Source organism: Ursus americanus, chromosome 34, assembly GCF_024610735.1.
Source record: "Ursus americanus isolate L20-20 chromosome 34, mUrsAme1.1.p, whole genome shotgun sequence".
NCBI lineage: Eukaryota > Metazoa > Chordata > Mammalia > Carnivora > Ursidae > Ursus > Ursus americanus.
The window spans coordinates 970,711-985,658 of NC_142160.1; the positions used below are offsets into that span (position 1 = coordinate 970,711).

The window sequence follows — 14,948 nt, forward strand, 5'->3', positions numbered from 1 at the left end:
CCTCAGGCTCCACATTTGGCAGAGTCTCCTTGGGATTCTCTCTCCCACTCTCTCTGCCCCTCCCGCTCATGCTCTCTCTCTCAAAAAAAATAAAATAAATCTTTTAAAAATATTGGTGTCTTTAAAAATAATAATTTGTGAGTAAGATCTCTGCTCCCTCTAGAACCAAGGACCGGGCTCCCACACTGGGAACATAGGCTGCCCTCTTCTAGCTATAAAGCTAGGGATGAGTACGGCCTGGGGCCAGTAAAAACACCACAGTGCTTTTCTTCTTTTAAAAAGTTTGCCTAGGGGCGCCTGGGTGGCTCAGGCAGTGTAAGCGTCTGCCTTCAGCTCAGGTGATGATCCCAGGGTCCTATGATCAAACCGTGCATCTGACTCCCTGTTCAGTGGGGAGTCTGCCTCTGCCTCTCCCTTGCTTGTGCTCTCTCATGCTCTCTCTCAAATTAAAAAAATCTTTAATAAAAAGATTTTTTCTTGATTTGTCTTTTACTTCTGCTTGGTTGCCATGAACCTTTAATTGCTTTCTGGAGTTCTGAAAAAGTTAGTTTTGATAGTTTCTGGTTCTTTTTCAATGCTTCTGTGGAATGATGGAAGTTTAAAGCTGCCTACTGCATTTTGCTTATGTCATTTGTACTGAGACATTGTGTTTGTGAATATTGTATCAGTTATTGAAAGAGGAATTTTTATAATTTCCCACTATGGTTTTGGGCTTGTGTATTTCCTACTGTAGTTCTGATTTTTCCTTTATATGTTTTGAGGCCATGTTATCAAATTCAGATTTACTATATGTGAGTTGAACTTTATCTCTTATGAATTTTGCCTTTAAGTCTAGTTTGTCTGAAACTGCTGTAGCTACACTAGCTTCTGTTAGGTTATTATTTACATGGTATGGTTTCCTATCCTTTCAGTATTTCTATATACTTGTTTTAGATGTATCTCTTGTAAAAAGCATATAATTTGGGTTCTGTTTTATTTCTTGATTCTGTTTTTAAATTTTGTCCATTCACATTTAATGTAATTGCATATACACACCCTCGAACAGTATAGGACTTAGGGGTGCTGACACCCTGCTCAAAAATCCACATATAACTTTTGACTCCCCCAAACTTAGCTACCGATAACCTTACCAATAACAGCAACAAATATTTTTTATGTTGTATTATATACTGTACTCTTACAGTAAACTAAGCTAGAGAAAAGGAAATATTAAGAGAATAGAAAATACATTTACAAGAGTGCACTATAAAAAATCCACTTATAAGTAGACCTGCACAGTTCAAACCCATGTTGCTCAGCACCAAGTGTATATTTTAGCTTAAATCCATTATCTTATCATATATTTTCTATTTGTCCTATGCTGCTCCATGTTCCTTTTTCTCTCCTGTGTTCTTTTGAATTTGTTAGAGATGTATTTTCTTATGCTTTTTTTCCTCCCACTATTAGCTTGGAAATTTTACTTTCTCTTATTATTCATTTAATGATTATTCTCAATACTATAGCATACATCTTTACCTTATCAATCTTCTTTTACCCATTTCCCAGGCAGTGGAAAGACCATGAAGCATTTTCATTGCCTTTACTCCCCTCCTAACATTTACTTTTTTTCAATTCTATGTTGACTTTCAGTCTCACAATACCTTTTTTATACAGTCAATATTCATCTATATCTGCATATTTATTGTGTTTTTTCATTTCTTTTTGCCTCTAATCTTCACTCTAGGAGCTTTTTCCTTCAGAATTTCCTTTAACGTGTGTGTACCAGTGACTTATGCCTCAGTTTTTGTCTAAAAATGATATTTAAAAAAAAGATTCATTTATTCAAGAGAGAGCAAGCACCAGTACACGACTGGAGGGAGGGGCAGAGGGAAAGGGACGGAATCTCAAGCAGACTCTCCACTGAGCACAGAGCCTGACGCAAGGCTCAATCTCACAATGCTGAGATCATGACCTGAGCGGAAACGAAGAGTCAGACAGTCAACCAACTGATCCACCCAGGCACCCCATAAAAATGTCTTTATTTCATTGTCACTCTTGAAGGATATTTTTAATGGGTATAGAATTCTGGGTTAGCAACAATTTTAAGGACTGTGACATTTTCATTCTCTTGTTATTTGGCCTCCCTTGTTTTTCTTTAAAGTGAGCTGCCAGTGTGTTGTTACTCTGAAGAGAATTCGTTTTCTTCTGGCTTCCATTGGTTTCGTTTTCAGAAGATTTATTATGAGATGCCTAAAAATATACATTTTTATTCTACTTAGACTTCATAGGGCTCCTTGACTCTACAGTTTCATTTCTTGATCAAATTTGGAGGTTTTTCTGCCATTTCTTCCCATACTGCTGACCTACTCTTCCCCCCCCCCCCCATTTTCCTCCTGAGACTGCAGTCCATATATAAGGTCTTTTACTCTATCCTTGGTCTCTTACACGTTTTCTCATCTTTTCTCTCTTGATAATTTATTCTGGATTATTTTCTTCAGATCTTTTAGTTCACTAAATTATCCTCTGTGTCTATACTCTTATTAACCCTGTCAATTGAGATTTAAATTTCAGTTATTGTATTTCTTTTTTAGATTTATTTGAGAGAGAGAGATGGGGAAGGGGCAGCAGGAGAGGGAGAAAGAGAATCTCGAGCAGACTCCCTCGTGAGCATGGAGCTCAACACGGGGTTTGATCTTATGAGGCTGAGATCACTACCTGAGCTGAAATCAAGTACACTGCTTAACCAACTGAGCCACCCAGGTGCCCCCAGTTTGTGTATTTTTAAGTTGAAAATTTTATATTTGTTTTCTACACCCCATCCACATCTGCTTTCTGTACTTCAAGTATTTAATTTCTTTTTCTCTTTCTTTTCTGACTGTTCTGGCTAGACTTCCAGTACTATGTTGAATAAAAGTGGTGAGAGTGAACAGCCTTGTCTTGTTCCTGATCTCAGGGAAGAGCTCTCAGTTTTTGCCCATTGAACGTGATGTTTGCTGTGGGTTTTTCATATATGGCCTTTATCATCTCCAGGTATGTTAGCTCTAAACCCACTTTGTCGAGAATTTTTTCATGAATGGGTGTTGAATTGTGTCAGATGCCTTTTCTGTATCTATTGAAATGATCATATGGTTTCTATGCATTCTTTTGTTGATGTGACATATCACGTGATTTCCACATACTGAACCATGCTTGCAACCCCAGGAATAAATCCCACTTGATTGTGACGAATAACTTTTTTAATGTATTCTTAGATTCGGTGTGCTAGTATTTGTTGAGTATCTTGGTATCTATGTTACTAAGAGATACTGTCCTGTAGTTCTCTTTCTTTGTGGTGGTGTTATCTGGTTTTGGTTTCCGGGTAATGCTGGCCTCATAGAATGAATTTGGAAGTTTCCCTTCCTCTTTTATCTTTTGGAATAGTTGGAGAAGAACAGGTATTAACTCTTCTTTAAACGTTTGGTAAAATTCACCCGTGAAGCCGTCCGGTCCTGAACTTTCATTTGTTGGGAGTTTTTTTATTATTGATGCGATTTCATTGTTGGTGATCAGTCTGTTCAGATTTTCTATTTTTTCCTGATTTGGTTTTGGGAGGTTACTTATTTTTCTAGGAATTTATCCATTTCTTCTAGGTTGTTCAGTTTGTTGGCTGTAATTTTTCATATACTCTCTTACATGAGCCTTTGTATTTCCGTGGTGTTGATTGTTATTGCTCCTCTTTCAGTCCTGACTTTTGAGTCCTCTTTCTGTCTCTGTCTCTGGATGCGTCCGGCCGAAGGTTTATCGATTTGTTGGTCTTTCAAGGAACAAGCTCCTGGTTTTATTGATCTGTCCTATTGGGTTTTTTTTTAGTTTTCATTTATTTCTGCTCTAATCTTTATTATTTCCTTCCTTCTAGTGGTTTGGGGTTTTGTTTGTTCTTCTTTTTCTAGCTCCTTTAGGTGTAACGTTAGGTTGTTTGAGATTTTTCTTGCTTCTTGCGGTGGGCCTGTAGTGCTCTAGACTTCCCTCTTGGAACGGTTTTTGCCGCATCCCAGTGATTCTGGACCGTTGTATTTTCATTTTCATTTGTCTCCATGTACTTTTTGATTTTCTCTTTGATTTCTTGGTGACCCATTCATTCATTGTTTAGTAGCATGTTATTTAGTCTCTACATATTTGTGTTCTTTCCAGATTTTTTACTTCTGGTTGATTTCTACTTTCATACTGTTGTAGTCAAAAGAGATTCATGGCATGACTTTATTAGTCTTTTTTAATTTGTTGAGACTTGTTTTGTGGCCTAATGCGTGATCTGTTCTGGAGAATGCTCCGTGTGCACTTGGAAAGAAAGTGTATGTGGCTGTTTGGGGATGGAGTGTTCTGAATATATCTGTTAGATCCATCTGGTCCAGCGTGTCATTCAAAGCCACTGATTCCTTGTTTATTTTCCGTGTGGATGATCTGTCCATTGATGTTAGTAGGGTGCTAAAGTCCAGCCAGACCAGATGTCTGCTCCTAGACCAGAGCTGGACTGTTGTGTGTGGTTGTTGTCCCCTCTCCCTGGGCAGGAGTCACTTTGGAGTAATGTTGGCTCCTGTCAGTGCTGCTTGCACACTGCCAGGCTTGTGGTGCTGCTTTGGGTGGGTTCCGGCTGGGTGTGTACTGGAAGGACAGGTCTGTAGGAGGGGACCAGAACTTGTACAGAAGCTGGCCAGTTTAGAGGTGGGCATCTGCAGCAGAGTGCAGGGGTGGGGCATGCTCTTAGCAAGATAGGTGGAGAGTGTTCCTGTTGCCCTGGTTCCCAGAGGTGCTGTATGTAGGGAAGGAGATAGCACCCACAAGCTCTTTTTTTCTTGGAAAAGTCTTTCGAACATCCCTGCCCCTCCGGCACTTGGCTATGAGATTAGTAAGTCAGTGTTCTCGTATAACCCAGCATTTTTCAGACCGTTGCTTCTATGCTGTCTCAGCACGGCCATTTGTTGTGCTGCCTCTTTAAGGCCAGGAATCCATTTCCTCTCACCCCCAGGCTCTCCCAGGGCTGGGCTGGCTGATTTTTGAAGTTCCAGCTGTTATGCCCTGCTGACTGTAAGACTTGGTGTAAATCTGCCCCTCTGATTTTCATTTGAGTTCTCTGTGCCTGAGGCATCCCTCCCTCCTGCAGACAGTCCTGAGTCTGGATCACGACTGCGTCTCCACCCTTCCTACCTGCTTTGATGTGGCCTCTTCTCTGCACTTTGCTGCGGAGAGTCTGTTCCGCCAGTCTTCAGGTTACTTTCTGGGTTATTGACGCTGATGTGGGTGTTATCTAGCTGTATCCTGGGTTGAGGTGACCCCAGGATCCTCCTACACCATCTTCCCTGGAAGTCTGCTATATCCTTTTTTGTAAGTTGCCAGCTCTTTGCCAAAATTTGCAATCTTGTCTTTCTTTCACAGTTTCTGTTTTCTATTTCATCTAGTTTTCCTTTATATTGCCTTGTCTTTTTAACTTCTTAAGTTGTATGGGATGTTTTATTTGAAAATTTACCTGTAAAACGAAATGGAGGCCTAGAAATTGGTCTTATATTGTTTTCATTTGTCTTTGAGCACCTTTTCACATTCTTACTGGCCATCTTTTGTAAAGTGCCTGATCAGGGATCTTTACCTTTTAAAAGTTGAATTATCTCTTGATTATTGATTTATGGGAGTTCATTATTATCCTTTCACACATCATGGATACATTCTATCATTCTGTGGCTTGTCTTTCATTTTTTTAATGGTGAATGTGAAATGGCAGACATTTTAATTCTGTTGAGGTCCAGTTTATCCCATAATTTTTTTGCCCTATATTAGGAATCTTTGCCTCTTTCAAATACAAATATTCTCACATTCCTGTGTTTTTTTCCTAGAAGCTTCATTGTTTTAGCTGCTGAATTGAGGCCTGCAAGCCACTTCAAATTACCCGTATGGTTTGATGTAGTGGTCTTTCCCCCCGTATGCCTATCTGGTTGTTACAGTACCTTCCTTTCCACACTGAATGGCGCAGACATTGGTCAGGTGGTCACGTATGTATAGGTCCACTTCTGAATTCACTGTGTGTCACACTGAGCTACTCTTTCATCCTTGTGACAGTACTACGCCCTCGTAAGTACTGCAGCTTTACAGTGTATTTGGTATCTAGGAGGGTACAACTTCCAACATCAATCTTCTTCAAGAATTTGGTTTTTCAGGGCACCTGGGTGATTCAATCAGTTAAGCATCTGCCTTCGGCTCAGGTCATGATCCCAGGGTCCTGGGATTGAGCCGTGTCGGGCTCCCTGCTCAGCGGGGAGCCTGCTTCTCCCTCTCCTTCTGTGGTTCCCCCTGCTTGTGCTCTCTCTCGTGTTCTCTTTCAAATAAAGATTTGATATATTTATTTGACAGAGAGCGAGACAGGGAACACACAGCAGGGGAGAGGGAGAAGCAGACTCCCCACGGAGCAGGGAGCCCAATGTGGGGCTTGATCCCAGGAATGTGGGATCATGACCCTGGGCTTATGACCTGAGCTGAAGGCAGACGCTTAACGACTGAGCCACCCAGGTGCCCCTATATCAAATCTTAAAAAAAAAATTTTTTTTTTTATTTTTCTAGGTCCTTAATATTTCCATATACATTTTAGAAGCCTCTTTCCAACAAATTTTGATTGGGATCGTATTGAGTCTATTGATCAACTGGATGAAATCTGACATATTAGCAATACCAAGTGTTCCTGTGAACGTGGCATCTGTTTCATGGTGTCTTTAATTTTCTCTCAGCATAGTTTTGTAGGTGTTACACATCTTTTATTAAATGTATCCCAAGGTAAGTGATATTTTGGGATGTGGATATAATCTGCATTCTTAAGTCTCATTCCCCATCGTACGTTGCTAGTACACAGAACTCTGTTTTCTGTCCTGCCCTTGTGCTACATTTGCTTGTTCGAGAAGTCAGTTTGTATAGTCTTTCAGCTTTTCTCCAAGCACAATCCTGTCCTCTGCAGATGAGGATGGTTTTCTTTCTCTTTTCTAGTCTGTGGCTCTGCTCTTTTTCTTGCCTGGCTGGGACTTGCCACACAGTGTGGACTAGGAGTGGGGCGAGCCACGGATGAAGTGCATTTGGCGTTTTCCAGCAGCCGAGGTTTGGCTGCAGCTTCCGCTGAGGTGCTCCCAGATGGAGGACGCCCCCTCCAGCCTTGCTTCTGTGAAGGAGTGTGGAACTTCTTACCTGCTCTCCCTGCATCTGTGGAGAGCATCACCTGGGTTCTTCCTTGTGGTGTAATTGGGCAAGGGGCAGGGCTATCCACGGGGAGAGCAGCCTTGAATTTCCGGGGCTGACGCCACTGGGCTGTGCTCTTTTTAGGGTTGCTGTATTAGATCTGCCTGCACTCTGGGCATTGACAGCTATTGGTCTGTAATCTCTGTGGCCTCAGTTTTCTGTATCACGGTCATGTTGGTCTCACCAACCATCTTCACTCTCCCTTTCTTGTGCTGCTTCTCCCTTTGGGGTGTGGAGAGTGGAGGGCTTGTGCTGCCATGGGCTCCTGGGCTCTGGTCCTTCCATAAAGGCCTTGACCAAACAGGAAGCCCTGGGGTGGGGCGTGCAGTTCCTCAGCCCACCAGGGTCAGGCCCTGCAGTGTCTACTTTGGCCCAGGGATAGCCGGGCCATGGGGTAGCCAGGCTGCAGCTCTGGGGAGACAGGGAGGGCACTGGCTGCTTCTTGGCCCCATGCTGTCACTCTGGTATCAGCCATTAGAAGGCATCCCATGGCAGGTCCTGCTGAGGATAAAGCATCTGTGGGGATCCCTGGGGAGGCCAGCTGTTGGCAGCCACATGCGCCTTCCTCTTCTTGTCTTGTAGATGAACGCCCCTCGAGCAGCAGTGGGGACACCATGTCTGGCCCCAGCACCCAGCCCTCTAGCCACCGCGGCCATTCCTGGAACCACCCCAGTCCTGCCCATGCCAGGTACTGCCCTTTCCGGCCTACCAGCCCCACCCTGCACCCGGCCTCTGGGCCAGTACAGAATCCTGTTCCCACCTCCAGTGTCCTGGGGTCCCTGGGCGGCCCAGGTGAGCAGCCAGAGCCCCGCCCCCAGGCTAGGCTTGGGTGCAGCAGGCGTGCCCGCACTGCCTGTGTTCTTGCGGCCGCCTGTGGTCAGCGCACCTGGCCCTAGACTGCGAATCACATAGCTCTCTTACCACTGGTCCGCTGGAACGCGTGGAACTGAGCAGTCCGGGGGAGCCAGGTTGTGGCTTGGCCTCCGAGTCCCGCCCCGCCTGCCCGTGGGTGCCTGGCAAGGGGGCCAATGCGCGGGCAGCAATGCTTGCTTCCTTCACTGCTGCAGACCCTGCTCCCTCTTAGGTTTCCATGGTCTACACTTGCAGCCTTTGCACCCACTTCCTGTACTTGAACCGATGGTTAGAACGTTGTAATCACCCTGCCGAAGTCCAGTGCCTTGAATTCCAGCTTTTCTGTTCCCTGATGGAAAGAAATGTTAAAAAAATCGTATGTTGAAAAAATTGTATTTCATTTCGATAATTGGCTTGTGTGCTGCTATCTGGCCCATTTTAAGTTGCAGAGCTATGAAGCTAAAGCCTGACTTTAGAGTTCTGTTGTAAATGAGGTCTCTCTGGGCTTCTCCAGTTCCTGATAGCAGACAGACAGACACCCCCACCCCCAGCGGCAGTGCTCTGGGTGCTGCCGGCAAGCTCCCTGGGGATGTGTGCTTCCCGGGACAGCGTGTTGCAGGCCACAGCAGGTCTTCGTAAGGAACATCAGCAGCTGTGTTTGGCTGTGCAGAACCTGCTGGAATAGTGCTAGATGAGCAAACACGCCCTCTTGACCCAAAGCCTGTGGGGCACAGGCAGGCCACCATCCTGCAGAGACTGCATGGCCCCCTCAGCTCTGAGGTTCTGCTGACCCTCCTGCGAGCTCTCCTTCCTTTTCCATCATTTCCACAGAGGCCTGGGTCTCACTCTGCTGTGTGCATGCAGGTTGCCCTGCCCGGGCTGGAAGGACCCCTCCCCTGCAGATTTTAGTGGGACTCATCCCAGATGGGCACCAAACCGCCCCAGGTGGGAGCTGAAGTCCTTGCTCCTCGTGGCCAAGATGTTTCCCATTTCCCATCAGAAGGCAGGTGCCTTGGGCTGCCTAGCTGTGAACTGTATAGTTCTGCTGTACTTCGGGACCTCACTAGAACTGACTAAATGATTTTAAGTGTATTATTCCATCAATTCAGTTAGAATTGAGTTTTCTAGGTGATTATGCAGTCTTCTGCCAGGGCACGATGGTGTAGTAAGAGATTTCTGTTCTCTGTAACGTGCCCTTGGTCCTTTGGTGGAGAATTTCGTGCACCTGGTTCCTGAGGGTGGTGGAAGCCGCCTTCTCCTGCTCTCCCCACCTCCCCGCTGCACCAGAGGTGAGATCTGGGGTTCTGTCTTCATACATGTATGGTCAGTGGCACAGAATCCCCAAGAGATTGTATATATATGAAGGAGAAAAATAAACATTTTTGCTTGAAAACAGTGTGGAACAACATCTTTTCCTTACCCTCTGCCCATGTAAAAGCTGAACCAGCCAGGCTCCTAGGCCGTCCTGGGCCCCACCTCCCGTGGGTGGGATGGTGGGCGCTGTGTCCCCAGCAGGAGCCACATGTGGTGGATGCTGAGCTGGCTCGGGATGAAAGGGGGGTGTTAGTGGAAACCCCCCCCCATCTTCTGCACACGGTGTTCACCAGGTGTGGCCTGGGATCTGAGGACCCAGCTCTGCTGCCTCCGGGCCTGTTTGTTTGCTCGGCTTCCTGCCACTCTGGACTTGAACAGCATTTAGACCTACAGTGGGCTCTACCCCATGGAGGGTGTGAATCTCAGGGCAACTAAACGGTGACTCTGACCCCGTCGACATTGCTGACTCGCACAAAGCCCAACCCCCTTTTCAGAACCAGTGCAGACCCCATGGCCCCATCTGGTGCTTCATCTAAGACCCGGGCAGAGTGGGGGCATCTCAGGGCTGCTGCTTCTCTCGCTGTACCCAAGGAGCTTGACACTGCACACGTGCTGGGAGGCCCTGTCTGGTCCCGGGCAGCGGCTCCATGCAGCAGCTGGCCCAATGGCAGAAGTCTGCCTGCACAGTGAGAGGGTCACAGGCCACCTAGCTCCCCAAGGAGTGTACCTGTGCTGGCAATGCTGTTCCACCTTCCAGGGCCTTGTGTGACCGAGCTGGGCCTGTAATGAGCTGTGGCGGTTTTGTTTTCTAGATTCTGAGAGTGAGAAGCCCGACTGAGCCCAGGCAGGCCAGCCCGACCCCGACGCCAGGCCCCGTGTCGTCACACATGGAGAAGGCGAGTCCACGCCTCGTGTCCAGTTCACGCTGTTTTGTAACCACTTTCTAAGCATTTTTTATTCACAACTGGAAACACAAACATAATGCAAGAATAAAGAATATTTTGGGGGAAAGGGGACTTTGGTTTTTCAAGCTCTGTCCTGTCTGGTGGCCTCAGAGAGTAGGAAGCGAGTGAAGGGTGTTGGAGAATCCCCTGGACCATGCAGCAGGACAAGGTCTGGGAGCACCCTTGGCTGAGGGGTTCCTGGTGTGGTGGGGAACTTGTGTGTTAACATGGTGCTTTAGGTGCACCTGTTAGCCCAGGGTCCTCAGGCTGGGACACCAGCCAGGACAGGCCGGACAGGTGATGACATCCCGCCTTGCTCAGAAGGAGCCAAGGCCAAGGACCGTTTTCAGGCACCCTCCCCATCACACCAGGGCAGCCCCTGGTCTCTGGTGGTACCAGCCCCTGGGAGGCCAAGCAGAAGTGCCTATCTGCAGTGACGGCCCTCCACCTGTCCACATTTGGCCCTCGGTGCACACCGCTCCGTGCATTTTGCTGACCTGGGGGCTCCCCTGCTCTGTGTCTCTGAAGCTTGACACCCATGCTCTGGGCATCAGGTGGGTGTCACACAGCGGCCTAAGACCTGTGGCTATGGTGGATGGCAGGGCAGGGCTGCACCCCCACAAGAGAACTAGGGAACCTGCAAGCAGCCTCACAGAGAGACACGCGGTGGCAGAACCGCAGTGCGGCCTGGCCTGGGGGGTGGGGCTCGCACCAGAGCCCAGCTCAGGGGTTCCGCTCATCGGGATGAGAAATTAGAGCTTTGTTGTCCTTCATCTTGGACTGGAACTTAGCGCTCCCTTCAGTGGTGAACGTAGGGCAGGGCCAGCGGCACCTGGGGCACGCCACCGCCACAGCCCCGGCCGCTGCAGAGGACAAGCAGTTGTCACAGGTATTCTATGTTCATCGTGACAAAATGCCAGCCTCAGTCTCAACGCCTGTCCAACTTGATGAAAGCAGAGCAGCACGGGCTTCGCAAGGGACGTGCAAATGCAGTTTGGGGACACTCGTGAGGACTGTCGACCCCAACTCTGCAGCTCTGCAGCTCTGCATGCTCACGTCGGATGCGCCCTGCCCTAGCGGGCGTCTGGGCCTCAGTCCCTGCTCTCTCTGCGATGGAGCAGAGCAGGCAAGCGTGCAGCCAGACAGAACGACAGCCTGTGTTTTCCTCGTGTTCTCTTTGTCCCCATCTGTGGCTGCTCCTTGTTTTCTACTGGCGGTAATAACGCACAATTTACCTTTTCATCCTTTTAAGCAAGTAATAGTGTAGGTGCTAATGGTAAACAGAACGAGGGCAGAAGGCTGGAGGCCCAGCAGCGGCTCGCAGACAATCCCAACAGTGCTTGGACACAAGGACCTGGGGGGCCCGAGGGTTCCTTCAGACTCTGAGTAGACAGCACCCAGATTCCTCTCCTGTGGGGGATGGTTTTGGGTCAGAGAGACTTGGGGATGGAATACCTGTTCAGCCACAGCTCAGGTGAGGGCTTATCCACTTCCCCTAATCTGCACCCCCTACTTCCTGGGACCGCGAGAAGCATATCTGCCCTACTCCCACTCTGGGAGCAGCAGGGTCCTCCCTGCAAAGGGGGGCTGCTCTCTAGAAGCAGCTCTCAATTGCCATGTTGCTCAGCACAGGTGGAGTGATAAAGGCTGGTGACAGCCATGGGCAAGCTGCCACCCCACGGGGGCCCTGCACACCCAGCAGGTCTTGGGAACCCCCAGGGTAAGCCCCAATCCCCCATCTCAGAGTCTAAGATTCCCTTTATGCTGGCCTCCCCCCCCCAGATGTGCCCCTGCTTTGGGTGTGGCATCTCTTTGCCTGGGCACCTCTGCCCCCCCCCCCCGCTACTGCCCACCCTCCCAAGCGCCCCTCATTCTCCTGTGTTCCATGACTCCTCTCTGGCCCTCTCAAGCCCTCAGGATCTCCCCGCACAGAGTTCCGTCACGAAGCTGGTGGGAACTGCTCACCAGACCCCACGAGGGGATCCTACGTATGCACCTCACTTGTCACATGTGGCTTCGAGCCTCTCAAGGGAGAACTCAGGCGTGTCCCAGAACAGTCCTCAAGGAGCAAAGTGGTTACAGGTAAGCTGAGGCCGAAAGCCACACACCCTCCCTTGGGCAGAAGCTGTGGCTGCTCATCGCTCCTTCCAGGGTTTCTGGACTGGAGGGGACCTGCCCAGCGCCTGCTGCCTTCACAGAGCCGCTGGGTCTCCCAGGACGGGGATGGCGCCACCGTCTGGGTTCACCCAAGCTCTTCCCACGGGGCCAGATGCTCAGCTGCAGACTCTGCTCCCAATGCTCATGCTACCCTCGAGAGCTCCCCCAGCCTGCTCCCCTGCAGCGCCTGCCATGGTCTGTGCGCTTCCGCTCCGAGTCAAAGAGCTTAAGTTCTGAAATGTGCACCTTATTTAAGGGCTGGTTGGTTCTCTGTGACCTGGGAAAACCCAGTAAAACAAAAGAAAGCATCACCTGGGGTTCTGAGCACCCCAGCTATGCCATTCTAGCTCTACGTTTCTAGGTCATAAATAATTCTATAGTCTAGCCTAGGAGCCCAGCCTTGATTTATTAGGTTTTTTGAGGGGAAACAATGTGTCTCAGGCTGCCATCCCAGAATACCAGATGGGGCAGCTTAAACAAAATACATACATTTCCCCCAGTTCTGGAGGCTGGAGTCTAAGATCAGGTGTGGGCAGGGCTGTTTTCTCCTGAGTCCTCTTCTCTTGGTGTGTATGCGTCTGCCCTGTTGCTCTGTGTTCACCTGTCCTCTCTGTGTACATGTGGGAAGAGTGCGTAAGCTCTGCTCTCTCCTTCTAATGAGGGCATTAGTCCTGTCAGATCAGGGCCCCACCCATAAGGCTGCTTTGGACCTTAGTTACTTCCATAAAGGCCCTATCCCCAGTGCACCCAACCAGGAGTTAGGCCATCAATATATGAATATAGAAAACATAAACATTCATTGGGGACACATGGCTTATTAAATTGTTTTGATACACAATCCATTTCTACAACGGAAACTATACTTGTCTCTACTTGTGCACACATTTTAAAACTAAATAAATACCAAATTGGTGCGCATATGCACAGGAGGAAGAGTAGGGGGTCAAGACCTATTTCTGGCAGAAAACTGAAAGGAATCACTCACTGCTCCCTTTGCTGGGTCCCACATGAACTCATGGCGGAGATGGGGCTGAGTATCCCTCCCCGACCCTAAAGCATCAGCATCACGGACAGGACGACAATGGTCAGTGGTGAACACGCAAGACCAGCTGTGTAGGGCTGGTCACAACAACACTGAGGACCACACAAAGCTCTTGGTTTAGAACTCAAACACACAGAACCACAGAAGAGAGGAAAAGGGAAACAAAAAACAGATGAGATAAATAAAAGTCATATTGCGAGATGCCTAACCCTAACTATATCTATAGACACAATTTATAATGGTATGTAAGTGGTCTGATCGCTTTAATAAAAAAACATTGTCAGACTGCATTTAAAAAAACCAACTACAATGTTGCACACAACAAACCTATTTAAATATAAAGGCACAGAGCTAAGATAAAGGGATTGACCAAAATATACCATCCTAACATCAATCAATGGAATGACTATTAATGTCCAACAATGCAAATTTCAGAGCAAAGCTTATTAGGAGGACAAAAATTATCATTTCATAATAAAAAGGGGTCAACTCATCAAGAAACATACAATTCAAAACATTTATGCTCCTGATAACAGAGTTTCAAAATATATGAGGAAAACACCACTACAAGGAGAAACAGACAAATTCACAACCACAGTCGGTATTTCACATCCCTCTCTCAAGTGAGAGAATAAAAAACACTGTTATAAAGTGTGACCCCATGGTTGGCATATGACTGACAACTTTTAAGCCCTATCCTCCTCCTTCCCCTTCTGGGCACATCTGGACAGCAGATGAGAAGCTCAGGTGTTCCCTCCCTTGGAGCCATCGGAAATGCACAGCACGAGTGGAAGCCCTCATCCCGACCCTCCCCTAACCACCACCAAAACCCCAAGCCAGACTCTCAAAGAAGATGGCAGAGGAGGATCACACCTAGGGAACACCCACATCAGCACCAATAACCCAGAAAATGACCTGAAGACTGGCAGAATAGACTCTCCACAGCTAAACGCAGAGAAGAGGCCACAATGAAGGGGGTAGGAAGGGCAGAGATGTGGTCAGGAGCCACAAAGACCCACAAAACTGTCCACAGGATGGAGGGATGCCTTGGGAGGGGAGAGGAGCAGGTCCTACACCAGGCACCCCAGGCATGGGGAACCTGCACGAGGAAGATGAATCTCCACCACACTGGCTTAGAAGGGGGACAAACTTCATGAGTTCTTACAATCAGTGGGGCTTAATACCTGGAAATTTAAAAATCAGTGAGATCAGCTCTGGTAGAGCCAGAGAGCACCATGCGCACTATCCCTGCATTCTCCTGTGGACCTGCCCTTCCAGTACACACCCGGCCGGAACCCACCCAAAGCAGCGCCACAAGCCTGGCAGTGTGCAAGCAGCACTGACAGGAGCCAACATTACTCCAAAGTGACTCCTGCCCAGGGAGAGGGGACAACAACCACACACAACAGTCCAGC

The 14,948-nt window shown here is 47.9% G+C and overlaps 1 protein-coding gene across 12 annotated transcripts in view; it reads left to right on the top strand.

The window, feature by feature from the left end:
* The window catches only part of WNK2 (WNK lysine deficient protein kinase 2), a 117,656-nt gene extending 107,236 nt beyond the window's left edge, over nucleotides 1-10,420 (top strand). For 6 of the 12 annotated variants that reach the window (XM_087858900.1, XM_045772508.2, XM_045772501.2 and 3 more), the window contains 2 exons: nucleotides 7,807-7,912; nucleotides 8,309-8,452. In XM_087858900.1, the coding sequence (XP_087715026.1) occupies nucleotides 7,807-7,912; nucleotides 8,309-8,379 (177 nt within the window). In that variant the 3' untranslated portion in view covers nucleotides 8,380-8,452. The other 6 variants (XM_045772503.2, XM_045772510.2, XM_045772507.2 and 3 more) reach the window with 3 other exon arrangements.
* Nucleotides 10,421-14,948: the final 4,528 nt, after the last annotated feature.